Source organism: Gracilinanus agilis, chromosome 2 (genome assembly GCF_016433145.1).
Source record: "Gracilinanus agilis isolate LMUSP501 chromosome 2, AgileGrace, whole genome shotgun sequence".
Classification (NCBI taxonomy): domain Eukaryota; kingdom Metazoa; phylum Chordata; class Mammalia; order Didelphimorphia; family Didelphidae; genus Gracilinanus; species Gracilinanus agilis.
The window spans coordinates 231,389,806-231,407,617 of NC_058131.1; the positions used below are offsets into that span (position 1 = coordinate 231,389,806).

The 17,812-nt window shown below is 37.0% G+C and overlaps 1 protein-coding gene across 1 annotated transcript in view; it reads left to right on the plus strand.

The window, feature by feature from the left end:
• The window catches only part of RBKS (ribokinase), a 97,231-nt gene that overhangs the window by 42,408 nt on the left and 37,011 nt on the right, over window positions 1-17,812 (plus strand). The window contains exons 3-7 of the mRNA XM_044663710.1: window positions 4,839-4,902; window positions 7,859-7,921; window positions 12,317-12,481; window positions 14,493-14,584; window positions 17,395-17,586. Coding sequence (XP_044519645.1) covers window positions 4,839-4,902; window positions 7,859-7,921; window positions 12,317-12,481; window positions 14,493-14,584; window positions 17,395-17,586 — 576 coding nt within the window. The remainder of the gene's footprint in view (window positions 1-4,838; window positions 4,903-7,858; window positions 7,922-12,316; window positions 12,482-14,492; window positions 14,585-17,394; window positions 17,587-17,812) is intronic.

A 17,812-nucleotide genomic window follows, 5' to 3' on the forward strand; every position in this document is an offset into this window, starting at 1 on the left:
AAACCAAACTTCCCATAGCAAGCCAGAATTCCAGCTGTGATGATGTCAGTCCATTTGGTGGCACATGGAAAAACCACTGATATTGAGCTAAGGGAAAATATATGTTAAGAAATTGTGAATAAGAATAAGAAGCGTGAATTACATCAGTATTTTTATAATGACACATCTACTAGTGAGGCACATAATGAAACACTTTCAGGAGATTGGTACAACTGAGTCATGGTCCAGTATAGTCCAGTGATAGTTGCTGATAATATTTTAAGATGACAACCATTCAAAGGTTAAGAAAAATGAAGTGAATATCCCCAAGCTAAATAGATTGAATGGGTATCCTGCACAAGACCTAACCAGATTTGTTTTGAGTACTCCCCTCCTCCTCATATGTTCCTTGGCCATAAATCAAATTAGTACTGCTAACATGGAGGCAGAAAGAAGAAATAATTTCAAAACATACTGACGCATATTTCAACTTCTAACATATTCTTATTTGCCAGAAAATTCTTTGAAAATGGGTAATTCTTATTATTTCATAGGATCATGGATTTAGAAATGAAAGAGGCCTTAGGCCATTAAGTCAATCCCTCCCATTTTACAGATAAGAATTTGTCTCTTATCTAGGATCTCACACCTAATAAGTATCTAGGACAGGATTTGAATAATGATAAGTAAATACTAATAAGTATCTAGGTCAATCTCCTGGGAAACAGTATACATGGGGGGCAGCTCTGGAGTAATTGTTGATCAACTGCCACCAAAAGGTAGCTCAAGACAGAAGGCCTGAGAGTGGGAGTGCTCCTCCCCCACCCCCAGACCACTAGTTCTGCTTCTAGCTTAGGCTCTGCAGCCATCATCAGAGGAGGCAGCTCCTATGGAGAAGGGGCCAGCCATTCCAGTCAGCTGCCATAGGGCAGGCAGATCACCCAAACCTGGAGAAGAGACAGGAAACAGCATGGGCCAGGCTACACAGGCCACCACCATCTCCCTGTAGACCCAAATGGAGACAGCCAAGGACCCTGAACCCAAAAGTATTTAAAATGGCATTGCTTCTGACACATTGTCCAGAGCCATCATTCTGGGAGGTAACCTGTATTGAGATGGAGCCTGGCAACAGCAATGGCCAGATCTGCTAAAGAAAACAAAGTTCTTATCACCAAAGTTCCTAGCAATTGTTACTGGTTCAGCCTCAGAAGCTAATATTTTATCAGCGGAAATAGCAAGAATAGGTATTACCATCTACTTTTGCTGCTTTAACCAAAGAACTAGGGGAACTTTTCATTTGTCTTTTAACTGAAATGTTCCTTTTGTGTTTGTTGTCTCCGTCATTAGAATGTGAGCTCCTTGAGAGCAAGGACTGTTTTATATTTGCATCCCAATGCTTTGCATAAAATAATTTTAATTGTTAGCTAATTTTATTAATGATTGTAATTATTAATGCTTTTAAATCCTTCATTCTTTAAGGAGGTTTTCCCTTCACTTACCTCTTTTACCCAAATCCAGAATTGTTCATATATATTGGAGGGAGTTGTGATTAGAAAGATGTGAAGAAGAATACAAATTTATAATTTGGTATTTACTGCCCTTAAATTCTATCTAAGAAAGGAGACATTTTCAATCTGGGTCCATACTGCATTATTTCAAGAGTCTGTATTGTGAACATGGATCCAGACCTATTTAAATTCCTTTATTCTCCAAAAGGAAATGATTTGATCCTGTCAAGAGACAAAAGGATATCAGTTGGCAGGCTTACTACTGCTCCTTCAGTAACATCAAAATATTAAAAGAATTAGAGGAGACTTTAAGTACCTGGGGGAAATAATTTATGTAACATTTACAGAAAGAAAGGAGAGAATCACAAGGCATACCTGGTTGGGTTTGATTCTTTTACTATTATTAACTGACAAAGCTATAGTATAGTTAGGTTCAGCATTTAAAATATAATTTGCCTCCCCTTGCATACCTCTACTTGCATACCTTGGAACTAAAAGATTATCTGTTTCTTGAGAACAGGACCCATGTGTTAGAAATATTTGTATTCCCCACAACACTTAGCATAAGCATTTGACTACTGAGCAGATGCTTAGTAATTATTTGAATGACTAAATGGCCTTCAGACCATTTTTTGTCCTTTTGAAGTTCCTGTAAGACCTACCACCCTTTGTATTCTAGATTTAGATTTATACTTGACCCTCATTTTAATCATATTTCATCAATATAAAACTGTTAAATGAAGGGAATAAATTCTTAAAATGTGATTTTAACTTGAGCTCCACCCACCTATAGGGATGGCCCTGTCTGGAACTGAACAATATTATTCTAGTCGTTTATAGTATCCTATGTTGGAACTTACCCAACTGTATGTAGCACCTGATTTTTCCTCAAGGAAAGATTTAGAAATAGAAGGAAATATAAAAGAAAGAAGAGTGATTTTGGTATGAGTCAGAGGAGTAAGAAATAGGATAATTCAATACTTACCTAGCATTGGAGTTGGGCCAGCTTGCTATAGATAATTCCTCTTTAGCAGAAGGATTCCTACTATAAGAGGATTCCCTTGAGATAAAACTCTTTGTATTAAGCTTTCAGTATTGTAGAATTTGGGAGACAGTATGGCTCAGTAGATAAGAGTACTGAACTAAAAGTCAAAAAAGACGTAGGCTCAAATCCTGCCTCAGGCACAGTTTTTAGTTGTATGATCCTAGAGGTGTCATTTAACTTCTCAAAATCTCAGTTTCTTCATCTGTAAAATGGAGATAATAGCATATATTTCACAAGTTTGGTGTATCAAATGAGATGTACTATCTAAAGTGCTTTGCAAATCTCAAAGCGCTATGTGAATGTTAGCTATTATAATTGGGATCCTGACAGTATGAAATGAATGGGCATAAGAATCTTCAAAATGTCCTGAAAAGGCAGAGAAAAGATAAAGCAATGTGTTTTTCGAAGAAACAGCTATCAAAGGATACAGTCTGGAGTAGTAGAGAGTACTAATGTCAGGCTGACATCAGAAAGACTCCAGCTCAAGGCCTTCCTATCTGCCTGTATAAGTATTAACTGTGTGAATGCATGTCATTTAATCTTTTAATCTGTATCTCCTCTACAACCCTTCTACTCACTAAAACTAAGTTATAAAAGAATTGCCTATCAGCATTTATGGAAGAAATTTTCACACCAAGAGTTTCCTGTGTCACTTAAATTCCCATATCCATGAAAGAGGCTGAAGCAGGAGTCTTGGAGCACTTAGAGCTTGGTCAGACATTGAAGATACCAAGGTCATCCACTGCATCCTGGGCCATCACCAGTTGTCTTGACTTTTGCCCTGCCACTGGACTTCTGTGACTCTGAAAGAGAGAAGGAGACTGACTATGTGTCCCCCTTAAATCCAATTAGCTTGTAAGCCAAGACAACACCCATGATATTATTGATCCTCTTTGAAAAACACAGCATCAACAGTAACAATTACGGTTGAAAACGCCACCATCTTTCCAATCAGCCTGGCTTGCATCTTTGGTGTCTTCTTGGTTCCTCTATCATTAAGCTCATATGACCAACCCATTGCCAAGTTTTATCCATTTGGCATTTTCATGGCATCTCATATATGTCCTCTTCTCCGCTGATATGTTCATAGCCCTAGTTCAAGTCCTCATTACCTCCCCAATAGACTATTACAGCAACAGTCTTCTAACTATTCTCCCTGCCTCATTTCACCCCACTCCAATCCATCACTCACCTGACTGCCAAGATGATTTTTCTAAAGTATAGTTCTAACCATGTCACCTCCCTTGTTCCATGAGCTGCAGTGAATTACTATTAGCTCCAGAATCAAATATAATTCCTTCTGGCATTCAAAGCTTTTCATAACCTGGCCTCTTCCTGCCTTTCCAGCCTTCTTACACCTTTCTTTTCTCCTTGTACATTACAATCTAGCTACACCTGCCTACTTGCAGTTCCTCTAAAAGGATATTTTCTTTGTGCATTTGTTTTATCATTTTCCTAGAATGCTTAGCCCCCTCCACCTCTTAGTTCCCTGCCTTTCTCAAATCCCATCTTCTCTAGAAGGCTTTTCCTTTTGTGATCCCTCCAGATGCTAATTACTGCCCCTTTCAAATTACTTTCATCTTTTCAGTGTACATCTTATAAATACTTAATCATTTCCTCATTGTCTCTTCCATTGGGATGTATGTTCCTTAAGGACAGGGTCTATTTTTCTATGTTTCTTTGTGTCCCTAAGTCTTAGAGTTGGCTAAGAAATAGTAAGCATTTTTAAAATGCTTATTGACTAGTAAGACCATGTGCACCACCCCCTCCCACTTATCACCACCTTTAGTGTTTCTCTTCTTTCAGACGATTAGCTCAGGTTTCCCATCTTTCAAGAACTTTCATTTAATCATTCCCCTTTACAGTATTCTAGATAAGTGGTCCATCTTGCTTTTTTAACTCCTCCAATGATGGAACCCACTACAACCCATTCCATTACTGGCCAGTTTTAATTGGAGGTTTTGTATTATATTGCACCAAAATTTGCTTCTTTGTAACAACTCCTTTCCAGCTTTATCCTTTTGGACCAAGCTGATTAAGTCTAATCCTTCTTTCACGTGACAGCACTTCAAATAGTCATGAAGTGTTTTTCATTTTAGGTAGGAAGTAACTGGAACATTAATTCATAGTGTAATTCTCAGGGCTAAAATATCAAGTCTAACATCTTACATTAAGAGGATTAATTAGTTCATGTTTATAAAGTATAGTGCAGATATGCCCTTTTTAAATGTTAATTTTTCTAAAAACTACATCATAGCATTTTGCTAAATGTAAAAGCTCTAATGTTCATCATTTCTTTGGTACAGGTTGGCAAAGATTCTTTTGGCAGTGATTATATAGAAAACTTAAAGCGGAATGATATTTCTACAGGTAAAATTTCATCTTTTAAAGTTTAAAAAATCTTTCTTTCCTTTTACAGTAAAAAAGTTTTATTATTGCATTACATTCTCTTGGCTAACAGGTTTTTTCCCCTTCGGTATTTGTCTGCCTTAATTTGTGTAATTTAATTCTTAATCATCATTTCTTCTAGTCAAAGTAAAGCAAAAAGCAGGTGATGGCTGTTTTATCAGGTAGACAGGCTTCAAAATGAAGTGGCAGAGAGAAAATAGGAGTATGCAGACCTTAAAGGAGTTGGGGTTATAAGTGGATAAATTAAGAAAAGGTAGATCTGGAAAAGACTTTAGTGCAGAGAAATTCCATTCAGCAAACAATTCTTAGGTGCCCGCAGTGTATACTAATCAAGAGACAGGATCAAAAAACAGCTTGGGAATCTGGAAGCTCTGGGTTCGAATTTGGGGCCTCTGACACATATTCCAACCCTTGGCAAGTTAACCAATTTCTTAGGGCCCCAGACATCTCTAAGAGTATAAATTGTGGATTAATTTTTCCTAAAAATTACATATACTTAGTATGATGCCTATCTATATTCTTGATGTTGGTTTCTTCATTGGTAGTTCTCTGGACTAGTGCATGAATGGTCAATGTACACGTAAACATGTATGTGTGTATATATACATACTTACATACATGCATGTATTATACAAGACATATCAAGCACATTTCCCTCATTTTGCAGAAAATAGGTCCATACAGGTAGAGGGTCTCATCCAAAATCACACATTTAGTGAATAACAGTATTATTATTAAAACTCATTATTAGGAGGCAGCTGGGTGGCTCAGTGGATTGAAAGCCAGGCCCAGAGGTGGGAGGTCCTGGATTCAAGTCTGGCCTCAGAAAACAATTTTAAACCCAACTCTCCTAATTTAGTTGATTCTCACATTAGGCTGCCACCCATACTTCTCCTTTTCAGTTTCACATACTATGATTTTTTTGTGTGTATAAGGCCTACAAGAATGGAAATAAGTGTACTTTTTGGTTTTAACAACTTTCCTGTCTCCTATTTCTCAAGTCTTTTTATTGAATGAAAGAAAAAAGAGTAATAACCTAGAAAAGGGAGAAGAAAGGGAGTTTTACATGCCCATACTTTGATATATATTACAAAGTAAAACAATTTGAGACTAGGTGAAAAGTTAGAGAAATAATATGGTAGAATAGGATAAATATGCTAGAATTCAAAAATTTATTATTCATATACAAAATAGTATATAAAATTATTAGTACTTAGGGTTTTTTAGAAAATAAGAATTCAGAAAAAAGTCACTTTTTAGAAAACATATTTGAGAAAATTTATTCAATGTAGTGGGGAAGGATTTAAATTCAGATTTTATTTCATATGATTCATTGATTTCCAAGTGAAAAAAAATTTAAATGTTTAAAAAAATTGAATAAAATATTTTCTTAATTGTGATGACATTTTTTAACTTAATAAATGGAATTATTAAGGATAGACAGTTATGCTTGATTACATTAAAATTAAGATTTTTCTGTGCCACAGAAAGGAATATAATTAACATGAAGGAATATAAGAAATGTAGAAATTGGGAAATTTTTATAGCAAATGTGTCATTAAAAATAACATCTGAGATATATGTGGGACTATTAAGTCACAGTGTTCGTTCCCAGACCACAACAGATATATGGCCAAAAGATATAAATTTGGAAATTTCAAAAGAAGAAATTATTTATAATTTTTTGAAAAAATTCCTAATCTCACTAGTGCTACAAAAGAGGTGCAAATGAAAACAACTTAAGATGCCAATTCATATCCATTAAATTGGTGAAAATAATAAAAAGTAGCAAAATCCAGAACTGACATTGTTGTGGGGAAAAGATTCATTCATTGCTGGTGGAATTGAAAGAGTGTAGAATCTTTTTAGAGAGCATTGTGGCATTTGAGTAAAATCTGGAGACAAAAAAAAAAACCTTTGACTTAATAATATGATTTTGAAAAATAAACCTGGAAAGTACTATTTTAAAACTATTTGTACAAAGATTTTCATAGCAGCATAATACATAGTTATGAAAAGTTGCAAACAACTGCTCAGCAGTAGGACAGTGGTTAAATAAATTATGGTACTTTAATGTAATACAAAGACTACAATAAATTCAAAGAAGTATAGAAAAACCTGTATGAAATTATCCGAAGGGGAAAAAAGCAGAATTAACAGAATGAAGTATATCTGTAGACTAACTATAGTTATATGAAGAAAAGAAAATGAAAATGAATGGACAAAAGCTTTTAATGGAGATTCAAGGGGAATGTAAAAAGATTTAAATAGTTTTGTGATATTTTATGCATTGAAATTAATATAGATGCAGTCACCAAACACATTTGTTTGTATTGATATTATATGTTAAATTTTTCACAAAACTTTTTGAAAAAAGAAAATGGCATTGCCACATATATAAATGCTATGGAATTTTGTGGTTTCTTCCAAGAAAGACTTCATCAAAATATAGATTCCTTCATTTACTCTTTTTTACTTTGTAGGTATAAATTAATACTTTTCAAATGAATTAAAACTTATTGAGGGGGCAGCTGGGTAGCTCAGTGGATTGAGAGCCAGGCCTAGAGACAGGAGGTCCTAGGTTCAAATCCGGCCTCAGACACTTCCCAGCTGTGTGACCCTGGGCAAGTCACTTGACCCCCATTGTCTACCCTTACCAATCTTCCACCTATAAGTCAATACATAGAAGTTAAGGGTTTAAAATTTAAAAAAAAAAAACTTATTGAGAAGAGAACAGTTTTGGTTTTGTATTTATAGCACAGTGCCTGGTACAGAATAGGTTTTTTTGTTTTTGTTCTTGAATTGAATTTTTTTTGTCGAATTGAGTTATTTGTTCATGTCTTTGTTGTTGTTTTGCCAAAGTCTATTATATATGTTGTGTTCTGTCTACTATTTAGTAATATATCTTCTGTTTCAGAATTTATGTATCAGACCAAAGATGCTGCTACAGGAGCTGCTTCAATAATTGTCAATAATGAAGGTAGGAATTTCCCATGTTAAAGTACCATTTTATAAAAGAGTATTTTACTTCCAAAAAGGAATCCATTTTGCTCTAACCTGCTAGATCTTCTTAGTCTGCCACTAATATTCTTTAAAAAGCCTCAAAATATAATTTTATCAAATCAACAGTTTATATGTATGCACATGTTCTTTGACATAAGGAAGGTTTGTGTTTTCATGGGTATGTGAGTGCAGGGTACTCTAAAAAAGTCTTAGTGCTGCGTCTGTGTGTTTGTGTATACACTTTATTTCTCTTCTAGTTGTGGAATAAGAGAAATGGATCTTCCATTCAGAGATTCTCCTTACTTCTCTGATAATAATATTATCTTTTGCTATTATCTTTTGAATTTGAAGGTGACACTATAACCCCAGAGGATGCATATTTTTAGTAGTTTTTCTGATAGTAGGGAAGGGTTTATGCTGATCCATCCATACAGGCTTTCCTTCATCTTCTTTCCAACCAACACCATGTCTTTGTCAGGTGACTAGTTAGTTTGTTCAAAATTATTTTTAGGCCAGATCTTTTATAGACAAATCAGCCAGCAACAAGAACAGCTTCTATGATTTACTGCATTCATCTCTACAGAGAAGCCCCATGGCAAGGCACCAGAAGCGCCTGTGGTTCAGCCTCTTGTATCATATGACAGTGGGTCCAAGCTCATTAAATGGGCCAGGTTTCAATGTCCCATTCCTCTCTCTCTCCTGAGATCACATAGACAGAGATAATTCCGAGAGTGTAGTATTATTAAATATAGTCATTGGCACCAAATTCTTTCAATATCAGACACAACTTATCATTTATCAAATATTTTTAAACATTTCTAATCATAGACTTTGTGTAATACACAACTGGGCCATGATTGCTGCCTTTACACAAAAACTGACTGCACACTGGTCGCTGATGATGTACATTGTGCAAATTTACTCCTATTTTTACCAATAAAAGTGAAGTCTGTATTTGGGCTTCCAAAGTCCTTATCACAAATTCCACCTCTTTATCCCACTATCGTCACTTCCTCTACCACCACCCCAAAAAAAAGAAAAAAGAATTTACTATATCAGTGATGGCAAACCTATGGCATGCATGCCAAAAAGGGCACACAGGACCCTCTGTGGGCACGCCTGCCATTACTTGCCAGAATTCGTTAATAGAAAGCCAGAGGGACTCGGGGCAGAGCTATTCCCCTCCCCCTCTCCATGAAGACATTCCTCACTTCTCAGCTCCTCTGCCCAACAGTTAATAATGAGAACACTTCCTCCCCTCTCTGGGGTAAGGTGCTGGGGGTGGGGTGAGGCACTCCATCTGTAAAAGATTCACTATCACTGTCCTATATAATATCAAAGTTGACATTCTCTGTAGGCATATTCACTTTTAGCTGCTCTCCACTGCTTACTGAATTAAATTTAATCCCCTCTACAACTGGACTCCAGCCTGATTTTCTAGTTTTATCTCCTACCACTCTCTTTCCTATAATATATGTATCAGGCAAAATAGGCCATTCACTATACCCTGCTCTTGTCCTCCCTTGTGCTTTTACTTACTTACCCTACCCTGCATTTCCCCAACCCACCTCTGCCTTTTGAAATGCCTCCCATTTTTTAAAAATGGAATGCAGGTACCATCTCTAGCACCCTCCCCACCTCCCCCCACCCACCCGCCAGCTAGAAGTAAACTCTCTCCTCGGAATTTCTTTATGGCCTTTCATTTGGACTTTTCTCACCCTCTGCCTTCTGTTTTAATTATCAACACACATGTCATATTCTCCTCATCAGATTATATGTTCAGTGCACCTAGGTGGCACAGTGGATAGAGAACCATGCTTGGAGTCAGGAGGACCTGTATTCAAATCTGGCCTCAGATACTTACTGTGTGGCCCTGAGCAAGTCACTTAAACTTGTTTGCCTAGTCCTTGCCCTTCTGTCTTTAGAATTGTTACAAGGACAGAAAGTAAGGGTTTTTTAAAAAAGTTTATACATTCCTTAAAGACAAAAATTGTATCAGATATTTATTTCTGTGCTTTATTAATATGGGGCCTTCTTTTGCCATTTCAGTTTGCAACCTGTCCACCCCTTCTCATCTATCCTGTATCATTCTTGTTCATGTCCTTCAATAATCCTCTACATCATGCTGAATAATAATATAGTACTATTTAAGTGTAAGTCATTACGCTTCTTTAATTTTGATATAGAGTGTGCCATAGTGGATAGACTGTTATATGTAAAGTCTGGAAGACGGGGTTTTGATCCTGCCTCTGATGCTCCACTAACTGTATGGAGTGGGCAATTTACGTAATCTCTCTAAGCCTTAGGCAGTCCAACAAGATTTATCTGCTAGCTTACACAGATTCTGAACTGCTCTGGTGGGTAGAATTCCTATAACAACAAAATCATGATGAATTTATTGATATTTGGACCTAATATCATTAAGCATTACTAAATCACATTAATAACTAATTTACTATTTTATCAATATTGAATGTGATCAAAATATGATTCGCAAAGTTAAAAAAAATTGTCATTACCAAAGTTGCTCTTTATGGAAAGAAAAGTGACAAATTGAATAGGATTATGGATTTAGAGCTGAAAGGGACCATTGAGCTCATCTAATTCAATGGCTTCATTTTCTACATTATTTAGCATCCAAAAAATTATCTTCCATGGGCATTATACAAATGTAAGATATGATTATTTTTAAGAAGGACTCCTTTAGAGTGTTCTAGTGATCGATGGTTAGTAGTTAACACTTTTTATCAGTGACTTAGAGAAAGGCAAAGTTGTAATAATACTTATGAAAAATGGGAATATCATAGAGCTTAAAGAGATAGCCAACATCAGAAGACATTTGGAATTTAAAAAATATATTATGATAGGCTACCAGTGATGGGCGAACTACGGCCCACATGGGACCCCCTGAAATGTTCTATCTGGCCACGTGACATTATTCCTAATCTGATGAACACAATGAAACTTCGAAAGAGTTGCCTTAGCAATAGACTGACAGATGAGCACTTCCTTTCCTTTGGCCCCCTCTTTAAAAAGTTTGCCCATCACTGGACTAAACGATTGGGCAGAATATAAGATGAAAAATTTTGTGATCCTTATTCTATAAAGATGATGTTTAGGGCACAGCTAAGTGGCTCAGTGGATAGAGTGCCAGGCCTGGAGGTATGTAGAATTTTAATGTTCAGCAACTCCAAGAATTATATTTTATAAAGTTTATTAATAATCACTAGAAATAAAGGAACAAAAAAGGTAATTATCTAACAAAATAAAGCCATGTGACTAATTTTTCTACCTGCTCAAAAACCCCACATCCACAGCTGCCACCATAGGAAGAAAAGAGAGTGAGAGGCAGAACTACACAGAATTTATATCCTGCCCATGTCAGCACGTAACATGAGAAGAAGAGTAGGGTGCTGGGAATTGTAGTTTTTAGTGTAACAGATTGTAATTACACACGTAGGAGGTCCTTGGTTCAAATCTGACCTCATACTTCTTAGCTATGGGACCCTGGGCAAGTCACTTAACCCCACATGCCTATATTTACTGTCTCCTGCCTTGGAACTAATACTAAGTATTGATTCTAAGAAGATGGAAGTTTAAAAGAAAAAAAAGAAAGATGAAATTTAATAGAGATAAACATAAATGTGTCTTACACTTAGGTTAAAAAAACTTTACAAATATAAGATGAGGAAGATTATCTATTGTGTAGTTCATCTGGAATAGGTCAAGGGGCTTTCGTACTTTTAACATAAGGCAACCACAAGAGCTGGCATCTAGGAAAAGTAATGCAGTCTTAGACTGTATTAAGAGACAGAGCTTCCAGAAATGAGGAGGTAGTATTCCCACCACTCTCTGCCCTGGTCAGACTGCACCTGAAATACCACATCTAAGAAATGACATTAAGCTAGAAAGTGTCCAGGGGAGGACAGGCCTTAAGTTCATGTCCAACAAGGCTTAGTTGAAAGAACAGAGTATGTTTAGCTTGAGGAAGAGAAGACTTAAAGGAAGCGGAAAATATGATTTTAATCAGTATTCAAAGGGTTGCCACATGAGAAGTAAATTAGATTTGTTCTGATTGGAGGTCACAAGAAGGAGCAATGGGTAGAAATTGTGAAAAAAGCAAATTAAAATTTGAGGTAAAAAAAGAACTTCACAATAATTGGAAATATCTGAAAAAGGAATGTACTGCCTTGGGAAGTGGTATGTTTTCCTCCCATTTGGAGGTCTTGAAAGAAAAGCCTGTCAGTGTTGTAGAATGAGTTCTTTTTCAGGGACAGATTACACTAGATGTCCTCTGAATTTCCTTCCAACACAGAGATTCTGTGATACTTGTTTTTGTAAATTAAATAAGCACCCAGAAATATCTTTCTAGGACAGAATATTATCGTCATCGTGGCCGGAGCAAATTTGCTGTTGAATTCTGATGACCTGAGGAAGGCAGCTGATATCATTAGCAGAGCCAAAGTAATTATCTGCCAGCTAGAAATATCTCCAGCTACTTCTCTGGAAGCCCTAACAATGGCCCACAAGAGTGGAGGTAATTTTATACATTAGTCATTCTTTCTATGAAAACATCTCTCTCTCATTCTAGCTTAAAATTAGCTTTTTAAGAGGCAACTTTATTTTGATTTTGATCTCTTTAACAATTTTTCACAGCAAACTACTGTGCCTTCTTATATCCACTTGGCTTTACATTTGTCTTTTAGTTTTAGCAAATGTTAGGGAACTTTACAAATATGGTGAAAACCAAGCCATCTGGCTCAGAACCAATCACAGAGGTTTAAAAACTAGCATGTCAGATGTCCCCCAATACAAATCCTTAGCCCAGTTCCCAGGCCTATGCCAGGACTGACTTGAATCACCACTGAAGCAGCCCAACATAAACAGTTTCTGATGATGTTATTTTAGCTCAGAGAATCTGGAAGTGAATCTTGTCACATAAACGTGTATGATAACGGCACAGTCACCATTTGATAAACACCTTCAGAAGCTAGAGAGTCATTCTCATTTGGATCTGTAAAAGATCCAAACCTTTTCTGCAACAGAAGGTTTATTTTCAAAATTCCAATTTTTTTTAAAATAGTCTTTATTTTTCATGCAGCTTATCTTTGTGTGTTTGGGAATATTTTTAAGTTTTGGATCTTCACGTAGAGCATTTTTGTATCTTTATTATTACTTTATCTCCTTTCCTTCAGCTTCAATATATAGATATAATTGAGTGTTTACTTTTACCAGATCCTGTACTAAGTGCTAAGAATACAACTATAAGCAAGCAAGATAATCCATAAAGGGAAACTAATACCTTTCTCATTCTTAATGTTATGTCTCTTTTAATACAACCTAAGTTCAGACTTAATACTTTTTTGGTTGCTTATTAGTCAACTCATCAAGCTGGTAATCCATTCACATCTCTAGATCTTTTCCACACAAGCTGATGTCTAAGTATGTCTTAAGTTTCCACCATGTTGTAACTATGTTGAACCCGGATTTAGGGCCTTATATTTTTCCCATCTTATTGGATATAGCCATCATTCCAGTCTTTTGAGATTTATTTTGGATTCTGATTCTGTCATCCACTGTGTTAGCTAGTCCTCCCAGCTTTGTATTACCACCCAGGCAATAAGCATCCAATCCATGCCTTCATCTAAATCATTGAAAAAATGGTTAAAAAGCACAAGACCATGGAAAAATTGATCCTTGGGGCACTGTACTGGATACCTCCATCCAGTCTGAAATTAAGTAACTATTCTTTGAGCAGTTATTCAACTAAGTCTGACCCTACCCAATAGGTCATCATCTTCAATTGCATGATCAGCACCTTCCAACCTTATTTCACATTATTGTCCTTCACATATTTTATGTTTCCACCAGACTGGACTGTGAGCTGGCCACTGAGCTTTTTATCCAGTCTCCCACTTTCTTAGATGTGCATAAGCCATTCCCCAGGCCTGTCTTATACTCCCTCCTGTCATGTTCCTTAACCACTCTCAAGGATCAGTTTAGGTGATACCTCCTCTGTGAAGCTTTCCCTTTCTCTCCTCCTCATATTTCCTTAGATTACATTTTTCTATGAACACATTATGTCCCCTCAAGTAAAATGCCTTCCTATAAGCTCCTGGTGGCCTAGAAAATGGCTTATTTGGAGCTTTGTATCCTCAGCATCTAGCACAGTGTCTGGCACCTTAAAGAAGTTTAATGAATATTGGTTGTATTGAATTTCCAAATGCATTGCTGAAGTTTAGGTAAGTGCAGTAGCTAAGAGTTGATCCACTTTACATATTTCTATAATTTCCCCCAATTCTCACTGGTCTAGTAACCATGTTCATAAAAGGAAATGTGGTGAATCTGGCTTGTTGGATTCTTGATAAAACTGTGCTGACTCTCTTTGCTCACTGCTTTCTTCTCTGGGCATTCCCTGGGGTTTGTTAAATGGTGAAAAAATTTTAGGAGACCAAAATGGTGCCATTTCAAGATATCCCCTGATGCATGTTTTAAAATGCCTAAGATCCAGCTGCCAGCCATCAGACAACATTTTCATTCTGTTGCAGTGAAGACAGTGTTTAATCCCGCTCCTGCCACAGCTGATCTTGATGCACAATTCTATTCCGTCTCCGATGTGTTCTGCTGCAACGAGAGTGAGGTAATATTGCAAGAGAGCCTGTTCACTTTAGGGATAACCAGGAAGGCCTTTGTCTTTGGAGACAAAGTATAGGGACAGAGCTAAGTCATGTGATCTACTCAATCATTCGATCATATTGTTCATTTCTGGGTTGTTAGCTACTGGGTTGTTGAAGGAAAGGAATTGGAGAGGGGCAGCCCCTAAGACTCTGCTCCCCCTCACATGGCCCTTAAGGTAGTTCTTAAACCATAGAAGCTCAGAAATAGAATGACACTCACAATTATGTAAGCATTTTCCTCACAAAAAGTCTTTGAGGTAGGTTATGTGTGTGTTCTTATTTCCTACCCCTACCCTTTTTTTTTTTTTTTAATCTTTAGCTTCTATCTTGGAATCAGTACTATGTATTGGTTCCAAGGCAGAAGAGTGGTAAGGGATAGGTAATGGGGGGGTTAAGTGACTTGCCCAGGATCACACAGCTAAGTGTTTGAGTCCAGATTTGAACTCAGGAACCTCCCATCTCTAGGCCTGGTGCTCAATCCACACAGCCATCTAACTGCCCTTGAACTCACTATCTTTCCACAAAACTTTTCCCTTTACCTGACTTCCCTATTACATTGGGAATACGGAACACATAATATGACAGCACTATCCTTTGTGTCACTTGAGTTCACAACCTCAGAATTATCCTTGACTCTTCTCTCTACTTTACTCAGTAAATCCTGTCAGTTCTACCTCCACAAAATCAAATCCATTTCCTTCTCTCCCTAACCACATCACAGCCAACATTTGTCCCTCATTACCTGTTGCCTGAACTATTACATTCCGTCATGATTGGTCTCTGTCTCCGTGTATCCCTTCTCTTACCCAGGCTCTGCTTATCTACCGAGCTGACAATTTCTAAAGCACAGTCCAACTGTGTTACTTCCTTGCTCAAAAAGCTTCATTGTCTTCGTCTCACCATTAGAATAAGATACAGACAACCGTGCTGGCCTTTTAGAACTCTTCACAATCAGACTTCTAGCTGTTTCCTTTTCTAGCCTTATTCACTTTCTTCTCCACTTTCCTGCTTTGTTTCAGCCAGCCTAGCCTACTTGATGGCCACCATACATAACATTCCAACTACCATCTTCATGACTTTGCACAGACCAACAAGTCACTCTCTCCTCTTATCTGCCAAAGTTCCACTCAGACATCACCTCAAGGAGGCCTATTACCTCCAAAGTTGCTTTGAATCTACCTTGTATTTATTATTTTCTAGTGACTTTTCTCTGTTTACATTTCTCTCTCAGTAGAATTTAAGTTCCTTGAGCAGGGAATACTTGATGTTTACCTTTATATCCACAGCACCTAGCACAGTGCCCTATTGCAATGGGTACCTTGTATACGTCAAATCCAAGGGCCAGCTTGAGTGTGTGAACTCACATTATTGTGGTATGAATTCAGTGACTGCTGCTACTACCTAAGAAAAAAAGCACACCAGTGGGGCAATAAAGCAGTTTCATACCTTGATCTGGAGAGAGGAAAAAGGGATAAACCTAATGCCTCTGGAGTGAGCCATAGATTGATTAATTATAAAGGGAATTTCACAAGAGGATCCTTCACCTTCTGTGTTGTTGTAACTTTTTAAATAATTCTCCAAAATCATTAGGTACTCAGCCAATACCAGGGCTGTAACCCTGAGTCTTCCTGGTACCTAATTTGGGATTAAGTTTCTTCCCTATCTGCTGGACTTATTTTAAAGCCCTAATTAAAAAGCTATAGGCTTAGAATGAATTTCTGGCTGCCATCTTATGTTGAGACTGTGCCTTACTTATGGCATAGCCCTGACCACATAGTGATAACAAGCAGCATGGCTTCTTTATACTTATAAATGAGAATTTCTTGGGGCACCTGGGTAGCTCAGTGGATTGAAAGTCAGGCCTAGAGACGGGAGGTCCTAGGTTCAAATCCGGCCTCAGACACTTCCCAGCTGTGTGATCCTGGGCAAGTCACTTGACCCTCATTGCCCACCCTTACCACTCTTCCACCTAGGAGCCAATACACAGAAGTTAAGGGTTTAAAAAAAAATTTTTTTTTTAAAGAATTTCCTACTCTAGTTCTCTAGTCTAGTTTTTTCCCTTTTCATAATTCCCCTTTAAAACTGAAATGAACTTAAAGAAATCTCCCCATCCCAGTTAGTGTGATTACTGAAATTTGAATAAGTTCATTTGGTAAATTCCCAAATACGGAGTCCACAGGGAATCATAGTATTTTAGAGTTGAAAGGTAGAGTTCATCTAGTCCAATCTCCCACCCCACCCAGGAATCCCCCATATAACACAGGAAAATCTGGGTATACAGGTATACGTCACATTTGACACTAGCTATTTGAACCCAGGCAAATCCCTTAACAACCCTGCATCTCAGTTTAATCATCTGTAAAATGAGGATAGTAATACCAAAGCATCTACACACATCACAGAGTTGTGAGTCTCAAATAAAAGAATATACAGAGTAATCCCAATAGTCTTTAAAACCTGTTAAAACTTAAAACTGCACTCTGATTTGGGGGACACCCTATATGGTTGTATACATGTGCCTTTAAAAACTAAAGTGCTACATAATTATCAGTTACTACTATTAAGATGATGTGTAGAAAGTATTTTGCAAAAATTAAAGAACTATATAAATGTCATTGCTCTCACGGATACCCTAAAAGGTAACCCAACCTTGTGGCATCACCACTTCACTTTTATCAAGAGTCTCAAAACCAAATCATTTTTCTAATAAAACAACTTCAGATAAACTGGCATGAATTACATATTAATCACTGTTTTCCCGTTTGTATTTCAGGCTGAGATTTTAACTGGACTTAAAATTAGCAGCCCTGCAGCTGCTGGAAAAGCTGGATCAGTACTGATTGAAAGGGGTTGCAAAATAGTCATCATTACATTGGGTTCTGAAGGATGTGTATTTGTATCGGCTGAAGAACCTGGCCCAAAGCATATTCCCACACAGAAGATCCTCAAACCTGTGGATACTACGGTAGGTTTTGAGATTTAAGGAAGTTTTTTTAAGCATTTGGGGTAGGGGATAATTTAGTAACTAATTAATGCTAATTAATACATTTTAATCTGGGAGTGATATAAAGGTCCTGGGGAGCCAGTAGGGTAGAATGGCAGAATTACTGAATGATTACAATACTTGGATTCTAATTCAAGGATCCAACCAAATCCTTCACAACTCTTTGGACATCCGTTTTCTAATAAAA